At 41.5% G+C, this 25378-nt stretch overlaps 1 protein-coding gene across 1 annotated transcript; it reads right to left on the reverse strand.

The window, feature by feature from the left end:
* Positions 1 to 464: 464 nt before the first annotated feature.
* Positions 465 to 24211, reverse strand: Xkrx (XK related X-linked). The gene is made up of 3 exons (XM_090325732.1): positions 23880 to 24211; positions 18971 to 19239; positions 465 to 1273 (listed from the first exon to the last, which is right to left on the reverse strand). The coding sequence occupies exons 1-3, from the start codon at positions 24209 to 24211 to the stop codon at positions 528 to 530; spliced, it is 1347 nt and encodes a 448-aa protein (XP_090181858.1). The 3' UTR covers positions 465 to 527.
* Positions 24212 to 25378: the final 1167 nt, after the last annotated feature.

Raw genomic sequence — 25378 nt, forward strand, 5'->3', positions numbered from 1 at the left:
AGAATTACAAGCATGAGCCACTGCGCCAGCTTCACTAGGGATTTTTAAAACCTCAGTCATACTCAGTTTCAGGTCTACAATAGTTGGATTATCTCCTCGAAGGTAACCAGGGCTAACAAAAAGGCTAGTAAGGTGATCAGTTGGAATTTATTGTGATGGGATTTTTAGCCTTTGGCTTAGCCAAGGGAAACTCAGTAAAACCACAAGCAAATGAACACAGCTAGAAAGTCACAGGGAGCCTGAGGTGCTTGTAGATAAGTTATCCCATCAGTCTTGTGTAGGAAGGGGTATGAACAGTATCCCTAATCCTTCCAACTATGCAATGGTCAGCTCTGGTGTTCAACTAGAGCTATGAGACTTAAAGGAGTAATGCTTAATTGGAAGTCACCTGTTTATTCTGCTAGGCTTACCAGAGAACTCCAGAAAACATTGTGGGGAGTACTACCACATGATTCTCACCCTGTCTTTCAGATTCACCCTGGTTCTCAGCAATACCCAGGCCATCCTATAATATCCTGAAGGTAAATTCAAACAATGCTTTGTCTTGTTTCAGCTTCAAGGGATGGGTCTGAGTCATCAGCCCTTGCCTGGTGGTGCCGGTGGCAGCAGACACAGTGGAGGTAGTCTATTACATTATGAGTGAAGAGGGAGCGCAGTGGATGCAAGTACTGGAAGAAAAGAAGCATGAAGCCAATGGAAATTAGATAAGCAATAATGAGCTGCAAGGCAATCCAGGAATGGCAGTAATTCAGTAACACTTTGACTCCAAAAAACTTAAAAACCAAGACCATGATCACATTCTCTATGAACCTCACACTATAGTGCAGGCCCATATGTCCCCAGTTCTGTCCCTTGTCAACAAGATCTCTGTCTGCTAACCTCAACTGTAACGCTGACCAGCAAGAGAAGTTGATTCCAGCATAGAGGATGGTGACTGAAATTAGCACCACCAGTGTACCAACTCGGCTAAAATTTTTCTCAATATTGTTGGGCATCTGGGCACCACTCCTCCAGAACTTAACCCAAGGCTCAAAGAGGATGATCAGGAAGTTGAGAACTAAGAAGGGCACAGCCTTTAACTTCAAGGTGGCTGAGAAGAGCACCAGAATCACAAGGCGGGAAGTAATCTCCAGGGTCCTCCAGATGGTGATGCAAAGCACTTCTAGTGGCCCGAGGCGAATCTTGTAGTCATCATACTTGATCTGGATAGCCAACATATTGCAGAGCGTAGCCCCATAGGTGACAGATATCAGGGAAAAGACCATTAGCACAGCTGTACAAAAACAAACAAACAAGGAACAAAAAGAAAAGACATAGTTAATGTTGGTAACAAAACCTGTACTCAGACCCAGAAGCCCAAGAGGCAACAGGTAGAACTTGGTAGACTCAGCTAAGAGTTCATTTACCTAGGATCAGAGCTATGTATAAACAGTGTGCACTTGAATAGAATTTTCTCACACAAGGCATATAAATGGCTACAAGAAAGGGTTCCCAACATCACTAATAGGGATATGCAAATAAGGGCCAAGGGTATAGCTCAGTGGTAGAGACCTTGCCTACTGTGCATTAATCCTTTGGGTTCCATCTTCAACCTTGCTAAAACATGAGATATCACATCATACTTATTAGGGGGTTAGCCAGACACTGGTGGCTCATGCCTATAATCCTAGCTACTCAGGAGGCTGAGATATGAAGATCACAGTTCAAAGACAGCCCAGGCAGAAAAGTGTGTAAGACTTTTACCTCCAATAAACTACCCTCCAACCAAAGAAAACAGCTGAAAGTGGAGCTGTGACTCAAGAGGTAAAACACTAGCTTTGAGGGGAAAAACCCACCACAGGGGCAGCACCTGAGTTCAAACCCCAATACTAGCAACCAACCAACCAAGCAAACCCCTAAACCACCTATTAAGATTTCAATAAAAGATAACTGGCTGAGTGTGGTGGCTCACATTTATAATCCTAGCTACTCAGGAGGCTGACATTTGAGGATCACATTTCAAAGTAAGACCAAAGAAACTCTTCTTCATTAACCAGAAAAATGTTGGACAGGTGGCATGGCCCACAAGTGAGAACATGAAGCCCTGAGTTCAAGTCCTGATATGCACACAAACAAACACACACATACACAAAACAGACACACACACACACACACACACACACGTAATTTTTGTCAAGGAGGAAACTCTTACACACTGTTGGTGGGAACGTAAATTGATAGTCATTTTTGGAAAATGTCTGGAGGCTCCTCAAAACTAACCATATGATCCAGCAATCCCACTTCTGGGTACATGTCCAAAGAAAAGGAAATCAATGTGTTAAAGAGACATCTGCATTACTGTGTTCATTGCAGTGTTACTCACAACAGCATAAATAAGAAAACCATGTAAATGTCTGTTGGTAGATTAATATATTATTTTTTGTATGCATACAATGATATGCTATTGAGACATAAAAAGAAGGAAAGTTGGTGATTTCTAACAACATGGATGATCCTAAGAAGGCATTAGGTTAAATGAAATGAGCCAGACACACAAAGATTTTTACTATATTATCTCATGTACACATAGAAATGAAAAATGTTGAGTTCATAGAATATATCAGTGATTTCCAGGTGTTTGGAGAAATGGGAGGGTTTTTTGAAGTGATATAAGCTTCTAGTTACAAGATGTATAACTTTATGAGACATAATATACATATATATAGTTGATAATAATGTAATTTTCTTTAGAAAGAATAGATTGAAATGTACCAATCACCTGCCTTATGTAACTGTAACCCTTCTGTATACCACCTTCACAATACAAAATAAGAGATCTTAATTGTTTCCACCACATATACACAAATGAAAATTACATAAAGTAATGAATATATAAACTAGTTTACTTGTAAATCTTTCACAATGTATACATATATCAAAATGTCACACTGTAAGTGCACTGTCACTCTAGCATGGACTAGATTGAGGCAGGAGGTTTGCAAGTAGAGGCCACTCAGCCTGGGCTACATAGTGAAGTCCATGTTAGCTTCTCCTACCTAGCATGGCCCCATCTCAAAAAAAAAAGCAAGGTATAATTCTATGCTGCTGTCAGAAAGAATAACATTGCCCCATTTGTAAGGAAATGGAAAGACTTAGAAAAAATCATATGAAGTGAAGTAAGCCAGACTCAAAGGAACATAGGCTCAATGGTTTCCCTCATTTGTCATAATCAGTAGAAACCTTGGGCTCTACTAGCAGAGATTTACAATAGAGCAAAACCTAGATACATAAGGCCCATATAGTATTAGGCTAAATGAAAGGACCTCCAGAATACAGGAACAAAAGCCATATAATGAGTGATTGTTGTCCTTAATGTACTATGTTATCTCTCATCTCTTTTGCTGTCCCTTGGTTATTGCATATTGTTACAGTATTTTACTTTGTTATCTGATATATTGTATATATGTTTATTTGGTTATTTGAAATAGGATAGGGAAGGGTGAAAATAAGAGAAGGGGATGGGATGGAGGGGAGGGAAATGGGGACAAAGACATGAGAAAGTGTATCAATGTATATGAAGTAATGCAGCTTCTATGTGGTGAATTTAATGTAACCCTTGTATTAATTACAATAAATAATATATGGAAGAAAAAAAAGCCAAGTATGCTGATGATCACCTACTACTTGGGAGGCACATGTAAGAGGATCATAGAATATTCAAGATCAGTCCAAGAAAAAAGGTGCAAGACCAGGCCGGAAGTTTGGCCTAGTGGTAGAGTGCTTGCCTAGCATGCACGAAGGCCCAGATTCAATTCCTCAGTACCACATATATAGAAAAAAGCTGGAAGTGGTACTGAGGCTCAAGTGGTAGAGCTCTAGCCTTGAGAAAGTCCAAGGACAGTGCTCAGGCCCTGAGCTCAAGCCCAGGACTGGCAAAAAAAAAGTGCAAGATCCTATCTGAAAACAATCTAAAAGCAGTAAGTATTGAGGATAAGTTTCAAATGTTAGAGTTCTTTCCTAACAAGCCTGAGGAAATATGGCACACCCAAAATGTATTCAATGTAACAACATATCATACTAGAGAAAGTAGAAATAAATAAAAATATCTTATTTTATGTGAGATTTTATAATAGATTTTAAGACGTATGTAGTTCACTATTGGACAACTTACCTATCATGCACAAAGGTCTGGGTTCGATCCCTAGCATTGAGTGAGTGAATAGGTGATTGAAAGAAGGTGAGAGGGATGAAGTGAGGAAAATGAGTTGAAGAAAGGAAGGAAGGAAGGAAGGAAGGAAGGAAGGAAGGACACTATTATATATTTTTCTGACTTGTACATTTCCAATTTTAAATGTATACTGTAATACTTTAATAATCGTATAAATACACAAAATAAACTTTTTCAAAAGCATAGATTTATAGGCCTACCATTGAGAAGCCATTAACATAAGAAGAGTACATACAGAGGTATAGGACAGACCTATCTTAGGGAGCAGGCTTCTGAGTGAACATTAAGTGAGGTAAGAAAAAAACTTAAAAATACAATTTATAAAGAATAGCCTATTTAACTGAGTCCTCCCTTTGATATACATTTTCTTTAAGGAACTGATCTTATTAGAGTGTGCTTCTAGACTATCTAGCTCCAGTGGCATATGATCAAACAAGTACTAGGAATTCCATGAGGGCAAAAGGAACCCTAATCTATTCTGTTCACTGCTGTATCCTCACACACCATTCAGAACAGAGGAGGTGCTCAATAAATGCTGATGGAATTAATAAAGTACTCGGCTTATAGAAAGCAGCATAAAATACTTAACATTAGAGATTTCTGCATAAAGTACATAGAAGCTTGTAGAAGTCATTGACTATCTATGTGCCTCAATTTACCAATCCATTGAGATAGTTTAGATTTGTTGTATCTAGTGTCAAATATGACAGCGCATTACCTCATACCTCAACATCTAACACTATGTTAAAGTAGGAACCCTAAAGCGTCAGAATGCTTCCTAACCTGCCCTAATTAAGCCTCTACTATATACTACACAAGTGACCCTTTCCTTTCCCCCTTTATGTCAAGTGATACTGACTACTAAAAAAAACTGCAAAAAAACAAAAATTAAAAGCAATACAGCTAGAGTTCTCAAGGAAAGTGGGAGGCCTCATCCCAAAGAAAAGCTGGATCTTCCTCTTTCCATGAAGACAGTAAGTCCAGCGAAACTAAAAACATAGAGATGTACATCAGTGTAATAGTGAAGCCTGGGGCCGGGAGTTTGGCCTAGAGGTAGAGTGCTTGCCTAGCATGCACAAACACCAGGATTTGATTCCTCAGTACCACATACATATAAAAAGCCAGAAATGGTGCTGTGGCACAAGTGGTAGAGCTCTAGCCTTGAGAAAGCCCAAGGACAGTGCTCTGGCCCGGGGTCCAAGCCCTAGGACTGCCAAAAATAAAATAGTGAGGCCTTCCCCAGGAAAACACAAAAGGAAGCATAGCTCTGTTTCTAAGCCCTTCATCAGATCTGAGTGTTGAAATCTTGTAAGCGTGGAATGGGAGATTCTCTAAGTGGCTACTCAGCTTTCTAAGCCATTCTCAGCCCTGTTCTCAAGAGCTAATGCTCTTTTGAGTTAGGAACTTCAGTCTATATACAACAAACTAATTGAGCATCCTTCCTTTCATTCACAACTCTCTTATTGATAGTAGTTAATAGAAGAACACTCAATGTTTCCAATAAGGGTAAAAACATTTTCCGTCTCTCTACAAATAGACTCAGATCATAAGAGCTTAAAACATTGCTATAGTTGGAAATGTGGACTCTGGTGATGGACATTCTGAATTCCTACCCAGTTTTTGCCACCTCCTTAGAGTATTTTGCCACTTCATCTCTAAATGCCTCTCTGTCATCATTTGTAAAAATGGGAATAATTACAACCTCCTAGAGTTGTAGTGAAGATTAAATGAAATAATTACATGTAAAGGACTTAGAGAAACTTTGAGAAGCTAATGAATGCCATATGCTAACTTCTAGCTTCCTTCTTCACTTCTTCTTGCACTTCTGCTTCCAAAAGGTAGTGGGTGACCTTGGCAATATCTTGGTACTTTGAAAATAAGGCCATCTAGGGTCTGGGAATGTGGCCTTATGGTAGAGTGCTTGCCTAGCATGCACGAAGCCCTAGGTTCGATTCCTCAGTAACACATACACAGAAAAAGCCCAAAGTGGTGCTGTGGCTCAAGTGGTAAATTTCTAACCTTGAGAAAGCCCAGGACAGTGCCCAGCCACTGGTTCAAGCCCCAGGACTGGTATGCCTATAATTCTAGGTATCCAGGAGCCTGAAGTGTAAGGATTATGGTTTGAAGCCAGCCCAGGCAGGAAAGTCTGTGAGATTCTTATCCAATTAACCGCTAGAAAACTGAAAGTGGGGCTGTTGTGTCAAAGAGCTAGAGTGCTAGCCTTGAACAAAAAACTCAGGAAAAAAACCTGAAAAAAATCTAAAAATTAGCATTATGAAAAAATGTGCAAGAAGAAGGGAAGAAGGAAGCTAGAAGTTAGTGCCGCATGCGGTTTTCTGGTGAGTAACAGGAAATAAGAGTCTCATGGACTTCATTGCCCAAGCTGGCTTTGAATTGTGATCCTCAGATCTCAGTCTCTGGAGTAGCTAGGATTATAGGAGTGCTGGTGCCCAGCACAAAATATCTTTTTTTGCCAGTCCTGTTGCTTGAACTCAGGATCTGAGCACTGTCCTTGGGCTTTCTCAAGGCTAAAGCTCTGCCACTAGAGCCACAGAACCATTTCCAGCTTTTTGTATGCATGTGGTAGATCAAACCTGGGTCCTCGTGCACGCTAGGCAAGCACTCTACCTCTAGGCCAAACTGCCAGCCCAAAACTTACATTAATTTTTTTTGTCTTTTGTTGGGAGCCGTGTAAAGCCATGTCTTGATCACTTTCTGTTGAGGCTTGTAATAGGGATAGAACACGTGAACCTCTTTGTCCTGTCCATCTTTTATACTATAGGCTCCCGCACCCAATATAAGGAGGAGGGATTTGGGGAATAAAGAGAGAGAGAGATCTTCCTGCCTTGATGAAGCTGCGTGGCATCTCTGTTCGTGTCCAGGGTAAGAAGGCTGAGTACGGGAGGACAGTGGGCCCTCTCCTCTCGTGGCTTGGACTGGTCGGGGTGTGTTTTTCCCCATCCCCCCTACTAGTAGAGAGGGACCGGGGATGAAGGACCCCAACATTCTGGCGCCCAACGTGGGGCACGAAAGGGGCATGAAAGCGGCATGAGAGTGCTTAAAAAAGAAAAAACAAAGCTAAGGAGAAAAAAGACAAAGAAGTTGCAGCTGTGTCAAACACAGCAGAAGCAGCCAGGTGTTTTAACAGTAAAAAATTTCAATAATCATTCCCAGATAACCCCGAAGCACAGGTCACTTTGGCACAGTAGGGAGTCACTGAGGAATCTCGCGGGAGTCTCTGGCCAGAGCGGTAAGAAGGGCAATGCAATAAGGGGTTGGGAAAAAGAACCGGAATAAGGGGTTCGGAAAAAGAACCAGAATAAGGGGGTTAGAAAAGAACTGGAATAATGGGTTCAGATGCTTCTAAGAACTGGATGGTTAGAGTTATAAACGATTTACTTAAAGGTAATGGTACTTCAGTAAAAGAAGCCATGGTTTCCCTCATTCGTCATAATCAGTAGAAACCTTGGGCTCTACTAGCAGAGATCTGCAATAGAGCAAAATCTTGATACATAAGGCCATATAGTATGAAGCTAATTGAAAGGACCTCCAGGATATCGAAACAAAAGCCATATGATGAATGATTGTTGTCCTTAATGTGCTATGTTGTCTCTCATCTCCTTTACTGTCCCTTGGTTATCTCATATTGTTATAGTATCTCACTTTGTTATCTGATATATTGAATTTATTTGTATTTGGTTATTTGAAATTTGATAGGGAAGGGGGGAAAACCAAGATGGGTGGGGGGTGTGGGGGGAGGGAAATGGGTACCAAGACAGGTGAAAGGGTATCAATGTATGTGAATTAATGCACCTTCTATCTGGTAAATATCATGTAACCCTTTTACTAATTACAATAAAAAATGCAAAAAAAAAAGAAGCCATGGTTGAGGCTTATATGGATATGATAGCAAAAGTAAGTCCTTTGTTTTTAAAGGAAGGACTTCTTAATGTGCCACAATGGGATCTACATAAATTAGATTTGGAGAAAGCATTGAAACAGGGAGACCTCCCCCGAGGAACACCTCCCCCGAGGAACATTTCCTATGTGGCAACTTATTCGGGAGTGCTTACTTTCACCCAAACAAACAGTTAAAGAACAGGTGGAAAGAAGCGCAGAGACGCTTGGAGGAATATTTGAGAGAGAATCGAGTAAGCAGGAGGAGGAAGACTTAAGTGGTAGTGATTTAGAAAGCCTGTTCTCAGGTGCACAATTACAAAATAAGGAGCTGCTGCCCATAGTTCAGCCATCTGTGCCTCGGTGGGAGGAGCCAACAGCCAGCCTCACCCAATCCATCCGCAAGTTAGCTAAAAGAGTAGAAGCGTTAGAAATGGGGGTTGGATGGGGTTTTCCAGTGTTTGAGGATCAAAATCGGGTGAGATTTCATCAACCGATAGACTTTAAAACCATTAAGCAGCTAAAGGAATCCGTTATGGCTTATGGACCCCAGGCGCCTTTCACTATTAGTATGTTAGACTCATTGGTAAATTTAAATTTGGTTCCCAATGATTGGAAAAAAATTATGTAAGGCAGTGCTGAGTGGAGGACAATATTTGATTTGGAAGACTGGCTGGCAGGAGTTATCTTTAGAAACGGCATGTAGAAATGCTGCGGCCAGTTTCTCACAAAGAAATATTGAGATGCTTACAGTTGAGGGTCAGTATGCCGCGTTACAGGCCCAGCTTCAGTATGAACCAGGAACATATGCGCAGATTGCTACTGCAGCTACCTGAGCATGGAAGACCTTACAAGGCTCTGGTGATTTACCAGGTAATCTCTCAACAGTTCTTCAGGGACCTAACGAGCCTTATGCAGATTTTGTAGATAGATTCATTCAAACAGCCACTCATGTCTTTGGCGACGCTGACACTGCGATGCCATTAATACTTCAGCTGGCATTTGAAAATGCAAACAAGTGGTGTCAAGCTGCCATAAGACCATGGAAAGGGAAGAAGGATTTATCAGTTTACATAAAAGTCTGCAGAGACATTAATGATGCAGTGGTCACAGGACAGGTGATTGCGGCAGCCATGAGGGGTGTATCTCCCTTGGCCCTGCAGGGGGAGCTAGACAAAAAACTTGTTTTCACTGCGGCCAACTAGGACATTTTAAGAAGCAATGTCCTAACAAGGTGCTCCAAAGAGCTTCGGTGGTGAAGACAGAAAAGTCCCCAGTGCCAGGGATCTGTTCAAAGTGTAGAAGGGGTAAACATTGGGCAAATAAGTGTAGATCTGCCACTGATATTGATGGGAACCTGGTAAATGGGCCAGAGTCATAAAATGGAAGGCGGGGCCCTTTGCCTCAGGGCCTGTAAATGTACGGGGCTATGGAGTTGCCAGTACACTGTACTCTGGGCATAATCCAGACCATTCCTCGTCACAATCCTTTCTTTCCATTGACTCACTCGTCTGAGGAATCTCAGGCAGCGCAGTATTGGACCTCTGCTCCACCTCCCGACTCATACTAACACCTGAGATGGGAGTTCAATTAATTCCTTCAGGGGTGTCAGGACCTCTCCCTCCAAATTCAGTAGGCTTACTTCTTGGATGTAGTTCACCTACTCTTTCTGGCCTTCATATCTTTCCAGGGGTTATAGATCATGATTATACAGGTGAAATTAAAATTATGGTGAGTTCTCCCTGTGGTATCTCGGTCATCAGTCCAGGATTTAGAATAGCCCAATTAATCTTACTTCCAGGTATGCATATGCCTCAAAACAGAGAATCCAAGGGGTTTGGGTCAACTGGGAAAGAAAAAATGGCTTGTTGGGCGCAGGATTGTTCAAAAAGGCCTCTGCTCAAATTACTTGTGCAAGGAATGACCATTGAGGGTCTCCTTGATACTGAGGCAGATATATCCATTATCAATGCTCAACATTGGCCTAAGCCATGGCCTCTTCAGAAGGCTGATTGCACGCTGAGAGGATTAGGATTTTCACAAAGTCCTAATTGGAGTGCTCAAGTTTTATCCTGGCAGGATGAGGAGGGACATAAAGGCACTTTTCAGCCTTATATGTTGGCATCATTGCCTATCACGTTATGGGGCAGAGATATATTACAGCAAATGGGAGTACATCTTACCACAGAGCCTGTCAAGAAAGACAAAGAATCCTGGATGGCAAAACCTGAATCAGGATATTACCCAGGTAAGAGGGCCTGGACAATGATACATAAACAGGGTTACCTGGAAGTGAAAGGCCTAGGAAAAACATCTTCAAGGAAATCCTCAGCCTCTGTCCATAACCCAAAAAAATGACCGCTGTGGAGTTGGTTATCCTTTTTATTAAGGGCCACTGCAAAATCACCGTTAAAAATAACATGGAAATCTGATAATCCTATTTGGGTCCCTCAGTGGCCCTTGTCAAAGAAAAAACTCCAAGCGGCCCAAAAGTTAGTACAAGAACAATTGCAGGCTGGCCACATTGAGCCTTCTACTTCTCCTTGGAATTCCCCTATTTTTGTAATAGAAAAAAATCTGGAAAATGGCGACTTCTTCATGATTTGAGGGTTATTAATAATTCTATGCAACTTATGGGTTCCACGCAACCTGGCCTCCCTAATCCTGTACCTATTCCAAAAGGATATCAAATTATTACTATTGATATTAAGGATTGTTTTTTTTTCTATTCCATTACATCCTGAGGATGTTCCAAGGTTTGCCTTTTCAGTACCTGCTATAAATAATGAAGGTCCTTGTCAAAGATTTCAATGGAAAGTTCTACCTCGGGGTATGGCTAACAGCACTACAATCTGTCAGGTGTATGTTGATGCAGCCATTAAGCCCCTTAGAGAAAGTTATCCTGACATAATAGTAATACATTATATGGATAATATTTTATTAGCACCCCCTAATTTAAATTCTACAACTTTTTGGCTTAATGTCAGATATGTTAGAGTCATGGACTTCATATAGCTGAGGAAAAGGTACTATCAGGTTCTTCATTTTGTGTATTTGGGATATCAAATTTTGGATACATGTATTAAGACACAAAAAATTCAGAGTGCTAAAGATAAATTGGATTACTTTAAATCATTTTCAACATGTCTTAGGGACTATTAATTGGCTACGGCCCTCCTTGGGGCTATCTACAGGACAACTTAAACCTTCATTTGAGATATTACAAGGGGATCCTGATCCCTTGTCTCCTAGGGAGCTTACTCCGGAAGGAAGAAAAGCCTTGCTTCTTGTAGAAAAAGCTATAGAAAGAGCTCATTGTGATCGTATTGACTATTCTAAAGAGCTCATGTAATTTCTTCTGCTTATACACCTACTGGAGTTTTTTGGCAAGAGGGCCCTCTTTTGTGGGTCCATTTCTCAACTTCTCCAAAGAAAATTATTATGCCTTATCCATCTATGATAGCTGAATTAATTATGCAAGCCCTTACTACTTCCCTTAAGGTTTTTGGAGTTCATCCTTTTAAAATTATTACCCCTTATACATTTCAACAATTGGAATGTTTAATCAGAAATACCAATGAATGGGTCATTATACGATGCTCTACTCAAGCCTGCTTTGATAATCATACTCCTAAATCTAGTTTATTATCATTCTGTTTAAAACATCCCGTTATATTTCCCACTATAGTTAAAAAGGACCCCATCCCAAAGGCTTTGACAGTATTCAGATGATCTTCTCTCACTATTGCTGCTGTAGTTACTAGGAATATGGTACTTATACATATTACCCCTCATAAGTCTGCTCAGTTAGTACAACTGGAGGCTATCATTGTAGAGGCTATCATTGTAGACTTACAACACTGTCCTTATGTTCCCTTAAATATTTTTTCTGATTGATAGCTTACTTTTTCCTTCTCTGGAAACTGCTGGACCTATCTCACCACAAACTCCTGCCTTTTCTGTTTTTCCAAATTTGGAAAATTTTGTGGAAAATTATTTGGCATGTATGAGCTCACACAGGATTGCCAGGTCCATTAAGTAAGGGAAATCAATTAGCTGATTTGGCTACAAAAAGTATTTTCATCTTTTCAGTAATAGAACAGGCTACTCGTTTTCATTCTCATTTCCATGTTAATAGTACGACCTTTAAACACTGCTTTAATATTACAAAGGAGCAAACCTGAATGATTGGAATGATTGTTAAACAATGTCAAAAGTGTGCTCCCTCACTTCCAGTGCCTCATCTGGGTATAAATCCAAAAGGTTTACAATCACATTTGGCAAATGGATGTTACTCATGTGCCTAGATTTGGTACTCTGCAGTATGTGCATGTGTCTATTGATATCTGTTCTGGATTCATATTTGCTTCCTCGCATGCTGGAGAAAAGGTTAAGGATGTCATATGTCATGTGCTGCATGCATGTGCATCCATGGGGATGCCTAAATGTATAAAAACAGATAATTGCCCAGCACATACATCTGCCTCCTTTGCTCAGTTTTGTGCAACTTTAAATATTGTTCATAAAACAGGTATTCCTTATAATCCTCAAGGACAAGGGATAGTAGAGCGTGCACATCAGACATTAAAATTATTACTTTTAAAACAAAAAGGGGAGATTGGAAGACTCCCAAGGATAAACTTGCTATAGCTCTTTTTACTTTAAATTTTCTGACTCTTGATGCTTAAGGACGTTCTGCAGGAGATAAGACATTTTAATCCTTCTAGCAGTCATAAACCTTTAGTATTGTGGAAAGATATTCTCTCTGGAAACTGGAAAGGACCAGACCTGTCCTCATGTGGGGGCGAGGAAGTGTTTGTGTTTTTCCACAGGATGCTGACAGTCCCATTTGGGTGCCGGAGAGACTGATAAGTCAGATGGTGGAGATGCCTCAGAAACATGTTGGTCAAGATGAAGACTCTTCTATGGGTGCAGTTCCCCGAGTGAATCCACACAGCAGTGACGACCCTATCAACGTCGCTGAGGATCACGCTGCTGAGACCTGAATTGTCTTGGTCACTTCCTCTAACCAATACTTCTTCAGTATTTCTATCTTCATTTTTCACTAATTCTTCCATTGCTTTGCTATTCTCTATGATACAGTTTGTTTGTATGATAGTCTTTGTTTTTCTATTGGTTTCCATCTCTATTAGTAATGTTGTTTTCTTAGTTGATGTTGGAATGCTTCCCTGTTTTCTCTGGCTGTTGTAGTCAGAGCCCTTAAGTATATACCAGTGCCTGTACAGGCAGAGGAGAATGTTTTCTCGCTCATCAGTAAAAAAGACTTTGGTATTTTCCTGGCCACGGTGGTGGCCATTGCCACATCTGTACCTGCCATTACTGCAGTGAGTATTGCCCTTGCCACTGCGGTTTCTACAGAGAATGCTTTGAATACTGCGTTGCAGACTCAAGAAGCCATTGATCAGCATGTGAGGACTGGAATTGTTATGCTTGGTCAATTAGTTGATTTATTGCAAGAACAATTGAATATTCTGGAGCAGGTGATGAGCACCTTTTGTGTAGCTGCTTGTTCCAGATTTTGCTTGATGGAACTGCCATATAACATTTTCAGTTGAGCGATTAATCTGTCTAATGTTCAGTTTGACAACTTGATTTGACAACTTCACGACTTCTCTATGTACACAAATAATTATTGTTAATCAGAGACATGTTGAACTTTAGGTGATTGGTTATCTTTACTAGAGACTATTTTGGGACTTGATCAAAGATGAGCAGGATTGATCGGTTTGGATTTGTTTTTATGTGCTATAATTGTAATATGTCTATATTGCTTGCCTACAAAGTCAACGCAGAAAGTGAATGCTAATGGCGACAGGCGTTTGCTCCCATGGAAATAGGTGCATCCCCTCAGGTTTGATTTGCTTAAATGGATGGCTGGTAGTCAAAGACGGGCAAGTCCCAGCTGTTAGCCTATCAACCTACGACAGGAGCCAAGTAAAAAGGACTTGGTGATCCCATGACGGGTAAGAAGACTAATGAGCTTGGAGACACCTAAGGCAGGCACAGCCGATCTAATATGGTGGTAGCCCCACATATCCTAAGTTTTGTCTTTTTTCTAAGATAAAAATGGGGGAGATGTTGGGAGCCGTGTAAAGCCATGTCCTGATCACTCTCTGCTGAGGCTTGTAATAGGGATAAAACACGTGGACCTCTTTGTCTGGTCCATCTTTTATACTATAGGCTCCCGCACCCAATATAAGGAGGAGGGATTTGGGGAATAAAGAGAGATTTTCCTGCCTTGATGAAGCTGCGTGGCGTCTCTGTTCGTGCTCCAGGGTAAGAAGGCTAAATACGGGAGGACAGTGGGCCCTCTCCTCTCGTGGCTTGGACTGGTCAGGGTGTGTTTTTCCCCATCCCCCCTACTAGTAGAGAGGGACGGGAGACGAAGGACCCTGACAGTCTTTTTTTGTTGTCGGTTGTGGGGCTTGAACTCTAGACCTGGGCACTGTCCCTGAGCTATTCAGCTCAAGGCTAGCGCTCTACTACTTGAGCCTCAGTGCCACTTCTCACAAAATATTTTTTCCAGTCCTTGGGCTTGAACTCAGGGACTGAAAAAAGTCCTTGGTCATTCCTCAAGGCTTCAGCTCTATCACGTGAGCCACAGCACCACTTCTGGCTTTTAGTATGTATGTGGTACCTAGGAATCGAACCTGAAACTTCATGCATGCTAGGCAAGAACTCTACCACTAGACCAAACTCCAACACCTCACAAAATGTTTTTTATGTTGTTATTGTATGCTTTATTTTGTTTCTGATGGAGAACAAATTGATCTTAGAAATTAATCTGTGTGGAATACTGTAGCTAAAATCAAGCTCAGTGGCTCGCAACTGTAATCCTAACTACTCAGAAGGCTGAGATTTCAGGATCCCTGTTCAAAATCAGCCTGGGCAGTCAGGAGTTTGGCCTAGTGATAGAATGCTTGCCTAGTATGCACAAAGATCTGGGTTCGATTCCTCAGTACCACATACATAGAAAAAAGTAGAAGTGGCTGGGTGTGGTGGCTCACACCTAGCTACTCAGGAGGCTGAGATCTGAGGATTAAGGTTCAAAGCAAGCCTGGGCACTAAAGTCTGAGATTCTCATCTCCAATTAACCACTAGAAAATCAGAAGTGGCGCTGTTGCTCCAGGGGTAGGGTAGTAGCCTTGAGCTGAAAAGCTCAGGGACAGTGCCCAGGCCCAGGGGTAGGGCGGTAGCTTTGAGCTGAAGAGCTCAGGGACAGCACCCAGGCCCAGAGTTCAAGCCCCATGACCCACAAAAAAGGGGAAAAAAAGCTAGAAGTGGTGCTGTGGCTCACATGGTAGAGAACTAACCTTGAAGAAAGCCCAAGGACAGTGCTCAGGCCCTGATTTCAAGCCCCAGGACTGGCAAAACCCCAAACCAAAAAACAAACATAAACCCAGTCTGAGCACAAAAATCTGTGAGACACTTATCTCCAATTAACCACCCAAAACTCAGAAGTGGTGCTATGGCTCAAGTGATAGAGGGCTAACCTTGAGCTGAAGAGCTCAGGGACAGTGCCCAGACTCAGACTTCAAGCCCCATGACCCACAAAATAAAGAACAAAGACTGGAGTTAACTGTTCTACCAGGTAAGAACTGCAAGATCCTTCTCTACTCTGGGAGCAGCTCACCTGCCACAAACCCCAGCCCTGAAAATGTATGCCTGCTCCAAGTTTGCCTCTATTCCCTCCCTGATTAGAAGCACCTATTAGCTGCACATCCGACCGCTATCTGAAGTGGTACTGAACCAAGCAGAGGAACTGACAGATGAGTAATCCTTCTCCTATGCCATTCTGGGCTTTGTCCTCTCGGAACCCATGGGTTTCTTATGCCTGATGGGTGGCCTTTCTCATCCTCTTCACCATATGAAGGATCCATCTCCATCTCCCATAGTTTTTACTCCCATGTCTTATCTGCCCTGTATGTCCCTTTTCCTGTACCTCCCCAGGAAGTCTGGGGAAAGTGGTTGGCTCAGGGTTTGACAGAGGGAAGACAAAATACATACTGTATTAATAAGAAAAAAACTGCAAGAAAGGAACACAATCTAAAAGCAATGAAGAATTTGAATAAAATGGTAATATCTCAAAATGCAAAAACATATTCCAATGTATATTGTACATAGACATTGCACATTTAATCTATGTATATGTACACTTAAATTGTGCCTATGTAAACACAAAAGTTATACAAATGAATATGGAAGAATTTAAAGTACAAAAGTGGAAGTCTCCTGTTTTCTCATTCCAACACCCTAGAGATGATTTCTTTACATAGCTTTCCAGAAACCTCCTGCATACATATGAACATTCTATGTCAATCAGATTGTCCATATGAGCAATGTCTCCTCTTTTTGCTTTTTGCTGGTTAATTGGAAATAAAGAGTCTAGCAGATTTGTGTTCTTGGGCTGGCTTTGAACTGACATGTTCAGATTTCAGCCTCCTAGTTAGTATTATAGATATGAGCTATCGGTGTTCTGATGACAGGGTTTGGTGACTTTCACAATTTTCAGGAGGAAAAACATCATCTCCAGTAAGTTTTATCTCAACTCATGTCAATTCCAGTGAAAAGCTTCAAATACAACAGAATTTAATGGGCAATTAGAGGAGAGAACATAGAAAAAACAGGTTGCTCCCTTGCACTTATTTGAGACAGGTGACCCTGACAAAGTCAGCACTTAATTACAAGGAAATGGTCTAACACTTTATCCACACCCAAACCAGCTTACAGCCAACCAGCTAAAGCAAATGTTAGGCTGTTAAAGCTCATTAACAGCATTTTATCTTGACTTTGAAAACACTGACTCATATTTCTTCCTCTGCTAAAGGTTTACTCATCTGAGGATCCCTCTTTCACAAGTGGGGAAATTATGGCAAGGGACTGCTTTGTGATTTCCTCCACAAATCACTGTGAAGTTTAGAACTTGAATTAGAGCTCACTCTTTTTAAATTGAGGAACAGCATGAGGCAAAAACCTTCCTGTGGGATTGGAGGTTGTGCTAGGGACTGGATTTGGGGGTAGGCTTACGTAGGGCTTAACAAGAAAGCAAAAATAAAAAAAATGGGTTGTGGTCTCCTGGGGACCCAGGGTGGTGTCTTTGGCCAGGCCCACATGGAATGTTCCACCTTGGGTATGGTGGCCATTGTCCCCTGGGGACTAAGGTTGCCAGAGGATAAGCATGTAAGCATGCACCTGGTGCTTTGCTTGACCTTGGGGAATAAGACAGGACTCAATCTTTCATATTCCATCTTTAGATACATAAGAAGATTGGGCCTAGAGGGAAGAATCAAATCCTTCATATTGGGTCTTTTGGATACATAAAAAGTTTTGCCAAGTTGGGAGACAAGGGAATACCAACCCTCAATGGAGAAGAGAGGCCGTTAGACTCTAGCCCTTCAACAGGATGACCTGATGGGAGACAGCCCCCTAAAACAATGCCCATGTTAGAAGGAAGTAGCCAGAAAGACAACCATTGACACTTTTTCCTTGTCTCTCCTCTAGAGCTCACTCTTATCAGGTTTCTCTTTTCGGTTTTCTTTTTTTCTAGTTCTGGGGCTTGAATTCAGGGACTGGGCACTGTCGTTGGGTTTTCTCAAGGCTAATGCTCTACCACTTGAGGCATAGCACGACTTCTGGCTTTTTATGTGTATATGGTACCAAGGAATTGAACCCAGGTCTTGGTGAATGCTAAGCAAGCACTCTACCACTGAGTCAAACTCCCAGCCCTCTTACGAGTTTTTACCCCAAACCTCTTTTCTTCTCTCCACTGACAATGGAAGCAATGAGGTTGATTAGAACCAATCAGTCTAGTTATTAACAAATAAAGATTCCTGCACTCCTGTTATTCTGGGATTGACTCAGGTCTACTATGGAAAAGATGGAACTTTAAGAATATTACTACATAATTCTGATGCTCAGTTAACATGTGGGAACGTCTCTCTAAATAGTCATCTAAAATGAACATGGAGGCATGGCTCATGTGGTACATCAATAGCCATGAGTGGAAAAAGTCAAGCAAGAGTGTGGTGCTCCTGAGTTCAAGTCCCATACTGGCACCAAAAGAAACAAAACAACAACAACAAATTTATATTAGACATAAAAATAATAGTGTACCATCAGATTGACTTAGACCTAGTCATATATTCACAGAAGGTTTCTGGAAAGCTATGAAAAGAAATGATCTCTAGGGTGTTGAAATGAGAAACCAGGTGACTTTTACTTCTATACTTTAAACACTGGGCAAGAGAAAACCCCCCCACTGCTGGTAACTTCTACAGCCAGAGAGATATTTGTGACATTTTTAGTTTACACAGCTTAACCCAGTTAAGAAGTCTGGCAGATCTGAGATGTCTGTTTCCCAGAGTTCTTTATTTTTTGCCAGTCTTGGGGCTTGAACACAGGGCCTGAGTACTGTCTTTGGCAGCTCTCAAGGCTAGAGCTCTCCCACTTGAGTCACAGCACTACTTCCAGCTTTTCCTATGCATGAGGTATTGAGGAATTGAACCCAGGTCTTCATGAATGCTAGGCAAGCACTCTAACACTAGGCCAAACTCCTAGCCCTTCCCTGTCTACTACTTTTATCCAATAAAATCTTCTGTGATGACAAAAATGTTGTAAATGGGTGACATCCAAAATAATACTAGTCATAGATGGCGATTAAGCACTTGAAATACGGCCAGTATTACTGAGAAAGTATATTTTCCTACATTTATTTTTCTTTAAATGTTACTTGAAGCTAGTAGCCAGTATATTAGATAGCTGAGATCCAGGCTACCAAGTCATTTGATCTGTGCTCTCTCTGATAGCACATATACTAAGTCCCTCCCCTCTCCTGAAACCACTCACCTCTACCCAGGGGGACCTCTGCAGAGATCAGGGTCACATAGAGCTGATAGGTCAGCTGAGGCACTGAGCCCAGGAAGGCTTGGATCTGTGACATACGTTTGTAGGCATTGCGGTGCATAGCCAGGGTCCGGATGGAGTGGCCCACCTCCCATTCTATCAGCACCTCCTGGCCATTTATTAGCATCTTCTTTCGGGTCAAGCTGACATAGGGCTCCTCCTGTCCCTCTTTCTTCCATAGTGTGAGGTACTTAATCATGGCCTCCAAACATCTGCAGAAGTAAAGCATCATGGGAACTTAACTAAAAGGAAGGGTGGTTGTGATAAGAAGGGTGGGTGGGAATCTTGAGGAAATTATGCTATATTTTGCCATTTCTTCTCTTCCATTCTGCTCATTCCCCATGAATCCAACGACTGGCCACACTTTCTACAAATTACTTGAGTTTAAGTCTCATTTTATTTAGTCACTTACTGAACTAAAACATAATTTCAGAAATATTTCTTTGATGACAAAAATTGTTTCGTCTCCTTAATAGGCATGCAATATAAAAAATTTTTAAGGTGCTTTGAACACAAAGGTATTTAGAAAATACTGTGTTTACAGAGAAGGACAAAGGTTCAAAAAAGCCTTGGTGTTAATAATACCTTTAATTCCTAAAGGAAAGTGTACTTTAATCAAAACAATCAGTTTGAGAACTGGGGTTTTAGGTTCTAGCTTTTCATGAAGCACTTTGTTTTGACTTCATCACTTGTTTGGGAACAACTACCTTTGAAACCAGATTCTTTCTTTATAAAAAGGAAAACATCCTCATGTGATTTTATCACCCTTAAAATACCGATGAGACCACATTTCCTACTGAGCCCCTGCTACCTTCCTCATCTAAATCTCAAGTCTCTAGAAGTTCTGATGTGGTGAATAGGAGAGAAGCAACGGAACATAAAACAACTTGTTTTGGACTACCTGAGTTACCACTTCCCCGACTCCTCCTGAAATGGAGAAACTGGACAGTTTCTGAACACAAGTAGACTGAGGTCAGAGGTTTTAAAGATTTGCTCCCTGTCCTCATATACTGCGAATCTGATAAATATTTGTTGAGTAAATGAAAGAATGAGAGGGATAAAGGAAGAGGGAGAAATGATAGGAGAGGAAAACAGAAAGTGATTTAAGAGAAAAATAGATCAAAGACAAGCTCAGAGATTTGTATGTTCTCAAAGCCTTGGCTTTCAATGAGAAGTTTTGGAACAAGTACTAAAAGCAATCACCACAGGCTCTCTCTGAGACTACATTATGTGAACTACCCCAAACTGTGAAGTCAGAAATTTCTCCTTTCTAGAGACAAATTCTAAGACCTGAGTGAGAAATAGAAGGAAGAAAAACAAAGAAGAAACAATTTTCTTCCTATTCAGGGGTAAATGTGTGCATGTATTTTCAACAAAAGACTTTGCATTTTAACCACAGCCCACCCAGGCTATTATTGAACAAAGTACTGGGTGAGGTGGTAGCATGAAATGTTCTACCTGGGCTTCTCTATTCTTCAGAATATTCACTGGTTTAAGCAAGAGTGTTTCACTTGTTGATAAGCTTCTTTAAGCTAGAATACATCCTCATTTTCAGAAAAATGAGGAAGCCAGGTCCTACAAACTCTTCTTATTCCTAACTACCTAAAAGTAGTTGGCCTTGAAAATAAGCATTCAAGCTAGAAGTGTGGCTAGTAGAAAACATCCAAAGTTCAAACCCCATTACCATCAAAAGAAAGAAAAGTGTACAAAGCTAGGTTCTGTGGAACACCCATGTACTCCCACCAGTCAGATGACTGACACAGGAGCACAGTGAGTTCCAGGCCAACCAGGGCTATACAGTGGGAACCTGTCTCAAATATAACACACACACACACACACACACACACAGAAAATAATTTGTGTGAGTTTTAAGTTAGTCTTTTCCTGCTGTGTCCTTATATATCTGTGATGCTTTCCAATCATTTCTAGTGCTTAAACAACAAAAATGAAAAATCAGTTAACATTCTACATAGATGAACCAAATCAAAAACACTTGGGAAGCTGGGTACAGTGGTTCATGCCTACAATCCTATCTACTTGGGGAGGCTGAGATCTGAGGATCACAGTTCAAATCCAGAGTCCACGAGACTCTTATGTCCAATTAACCACCAGAAAATTGGAAGTGGTGCTGTGGTGGGGCAATAGCCTTAAGCTGAAGAGCTCTGTAACAGTGCCCAGGACGAATTCAAGCCCCAAAACCAAAAAAAAAAATAAAAAAGAGGAAGTCTAAACTGAGGACTTGATAAAGTTTGCATCTTGAGAATTCTTGATCTGTTAACTCTGATAGGGAAATGGTCTAGTGACTTCTTAAAATTACTGGGTTCCAGGCCATGAGTTTGGCTTATGGTAGAGTGCCTAGCATGCACGAAGAACCAGGTTGGATTTCTCCATACCACATATATAGAAAAAAAGCTGGAAATGGTGCTATGGCTCAAGTGGTAGAGCTCTAGCCTTGAGAAAGCGCAAGGACAGTGCTCAGGCCCTGAGCAAACAAAAAACTTACTAGGTTCCAAGTTCAAGATAAGGGCTTCCTTTTATAGTGTAAATTCAAACTCAGACTTTAGATTACCCCATCCAAAGATTACATGTGGTTGCAGATATAACCATCCATGGTTGTGTTTCTACTCAGATGCCAAATTTTTTTTTGCTGTTGTTGTTTCAAATGTTTATTCAAGTCCTTTTCCACACTATTCATTGTATTTGTGATTTTTACATATTTTTAATAAAGAACTTATTAACATTGATTTTTACTTCGTATTTCAAATGACGTATTTAACAAACAAGTATTCAAGAAGGGAATCTCTATATACAATCACTGGCACTTAGATTTTAGAACATAATTAAAATTAGGCTGAGGGTTTGTATGTCATAGATACATATTAATCTATGTAATAAAATATTATGTCTATAGATTCATAGATTTTTATGTCTATGTAGTTCTGTTTATATTTCCAGTACCATGTCCATAGCATTGGGTATGCAAATATTGAGTCCTCGCTCTTGTACTGTTTCAGATGCCAAAATTTTAAATCATGAAATTTCATATGGTTATCTTTATTGGGAGCTTCTGAAAGTTAAAAGATTTGGTAATATTGTGTCTGAATTCCAACATGGGAAACACAGGCCAGATACATGGAGTGACTGCCTTTCTATAGGCAAGTCATTGATTCCATACTGCCTAGTTTTTGCTACTGCCCTTCATTTCTTTAGCACCGAGTCTTGAGTCTTTGTTTTTATTTACCATAACTCCTGTAACTGCTCGCTTCCTCTCACATTTGGTCTGCTGGCTCCTGCAAGCATTTGAGTTTGAAATTCATGATGTAACTCAATGTATTTATTTTACAGATAAGGGAATTGAGGCTCAATCTTCAGAGATTTCATCAATGGTAGATTGATGGCAGAGGGCTGACGAGTCTTCAGGTCTCTTAATCCAGGTCACTGTTAGGCAACTGTTTTTTTTTCTTTTACTAGTCCTGCAGTTTGAGCTCAGGGCCTGAGCAGTGTCCCTGGGCTTTCTCAAAGCTAGTGCTCTACCACTTGAGCCACACCACCACCTCTGGCTTTTTCTATGTATGTGGTACTGAGGAATCAAACCCTGGTGTTTGTGCATGCTAGGCAAGCTCTCTACCACTAGGCCAAACTCCTGGCTCCTAGGCAATTTTTTGTGTATGTGATGGAATGTAATGAATTTCTCCCCATTCTGAATTATATTGATAAACATTTTTTCAGCTTTGTAAAGGTATAATTAACACATAGAAATTGTGTGTATTAGCTAGTAAATTTTTTCATAAGGGGGAGAAATCCTTAAGAAGTTTCACAGCCTGTTTTTAGTTCTCTAATAATGACATACCTTCTCATTGCAATTACAACATCAACACTCTGCCCTATATTCCTTAGCTGATGACTTCAGATGTTTGCCTCTCTTTCCATCATAACAAACTTGGTCCATTCTTCCCTCCTGACCTCATAAGTTTTGCAATGTCCCTCTATTTTGAAAACCCAATAGCATCAAGATGAGACTGCTAACATAGATGCTTGTTTCCCTACAATTAACCACATTCTTGTTCCCTCAATGCATTCTTGAATGGCAACATTTCATACAATTATACTTTTCTACCTCTTCTATATAGAGATGGACTACCTTCAATTGCTCTCTCCCAATGGTATACATTTATTACAGAAATAGCCAAAGAAACGACTGAGGAATTGATAGAGAAAAATGTCCTACATTGATTGGGTTGGGGTACCAGACTGGTACAGATGGTTGAAAATATTTTCTAGATGTCAAATGGCTTTGGAAAATTTGAAAACAGTAGAAAGACTGGCCCAAGCATCTCTAACTAAGGAAACTGGAATGGAACCGAGGCAGTAGGAAACTTTCATCCAATGTACCAACATAATGTAAAAGGCAGGTAAAAGTGTCTTCTCTGGAGCTGAGATATATGTAGCTCAGTGGTGAAGAGTTTGCTTAGTACGCCAAAGGCCCTGGATTTTATCCATAGCACCATTACAGATAAAGCCTGAATACACAGAATGACCATATCTGTTGGTCCCATACTAGTTTTCACAACCCAAACTCAGACAACATGAATCGCCTAATTAAGCCTTATGGATGGCATCATTCCGTTTGGGAACACAGGTATATGATACATATTAATTTTAATTGCTTTTAAGATTTCAGATAAGATTTTTGGATGGTAGAAGAAGAAGCCAAGAAAAGCCAAGAGTGGGAGGAAATGATAGAATCTATTAAATTAGAGACACAGTATCAGCCATGTTAATATTTCTCTCCTCTTTCTCTGTACAGGCTTGGAAGGGGCAGAAAGAGATTTTACAAAAAAAATATACTCACCTGATTACAGGTCCCAAGAGGATTAGGTGCATAAACAATGATAGTGGCTTATCTTTGGCCAGATCTCTATGGACAAAAATGAGGGTCAACTGGACCATAATGGATGAAAACATAAAGAAGGAAAAGGTGTATGTCATCCAGAAGGTTTCATTGTTCTTTCGATAAATTCTCACCAGGTACAAGGCAGATGCAGCTTCCCCACAGTACAAAAAGGTGGAGAAAAGGATTCCAAATGGAAAGGTAAAGCGGGGGTTGGGCCCACGGATGACATCTTCCAGAGTAGACACCGGATCCACATTAGGTTCCTCAGGAATTTCATAAACTCTGTCCATGGTGGAGATTCTGATTGTAGTGGTCTGCTGTTCAGTGCACCTCCCCACCCATCCGCAACACAGCCGTGTGGTCACTGGAGTCCGAGGAACAATTCAGTGGGTTCTGTCATGTCACCCCTTTCTTCTATACCCAATTTGATTTGAAGTCTGCAATGAAGAACTCCGGAGCAGCACTTTGAACCTGACTCTTGATTGGCCCAGGAATCCAACTGTCAACATACGTGCTGAGAAAGTTGGATAATGCAAAAGCAAACATCCCAGTGCTGAGTGTGGAGTCCAGTTCTTAGCATATGAAGAGACATGGAAACAGGTCTTTGCATAGATGATCAGGCTGCTGTCCCCAAGTAGGAGTGTAGCCACTCTGTCCAAGCAGTAATAGTAGCTCCTCTCAAGTCAGTGGATAGCTGAGCCAGGGCAGAAGAGGAGGTGCAGCCTAAGCGTTTCCTGGGAAATTTACTTCAGCACCTAGGTACCCTACCTGCTGCGGGGTTGTGGCTATTAGCTCGTCTGCTGGCCTACTCGCCTGCCAGCTGATGCTCTGCGCGGACCCAGGGATTCTCTGGATGGTTCCAGGGATTCTCCAAATACCGCCCCCAAGGCAGCAGGGCTAGGGGAAGGAGCAATGCCACCACTCGGTCCCCAAGTGCAGTCTCCTGGGAAAGAAACAGTGTGGGCACGCGTTAAAGATCAAAGTAAAGGGTGGAGAGGTTCCTCCACCCGTGAAACTGCCAGGAAAAGCAGAAGCGCTCGGCGCCAACCCAGTCGAGCAGGTGTCGCCTAACTCCGATGCCCGGTACTGCTTGGGTATTGCCTGGCCCGCAGTTCCAGTGCAAAGGGGTGGATGGCTTCAGGCACTTCTGTGGAGCACACGGGCGGGGGAGGGGCAGGAGAGACGGGCGGGACCGTGGGACCAAACAACGAACCAGAGTTCCAGGTCGACCGGCCAAAGGATGCTCCGGGTAAACAGGTTCTACCAAAAAACTAGGAGCTTGGGCCACTCTCCAGAAGCACTTCTCACCACGACCCCGGGACGCAGAAGGGAACCACAGCTTTCCTCTTCCCAAAGAACAGCAGTCACCCACTTTTACCCCGCCCACCAAAGCTAGCTAAGTGGCTTGCTCCCACACTAGCTCAACCCACGCGGTTAGGCAGGTGTGCCTCCCCTGG

The sequence above is a fragment of the Megascapheus bottae genome, chromosome X (genome assembly GCF_031878675.1).
Source record: "Megascapheus bottae isolate mThoBot1 chromosome X, mThoBot2.hap1, whole genome shotgun sequence".
In the NCBI taxonomy this organism is placed as follows: domain Eukaryota; kingdom Metazoa; phylum Chordata; class Mammalia; order Rodentia; family Geomyidae; genus Megascapheus; species Megascapheus bottae.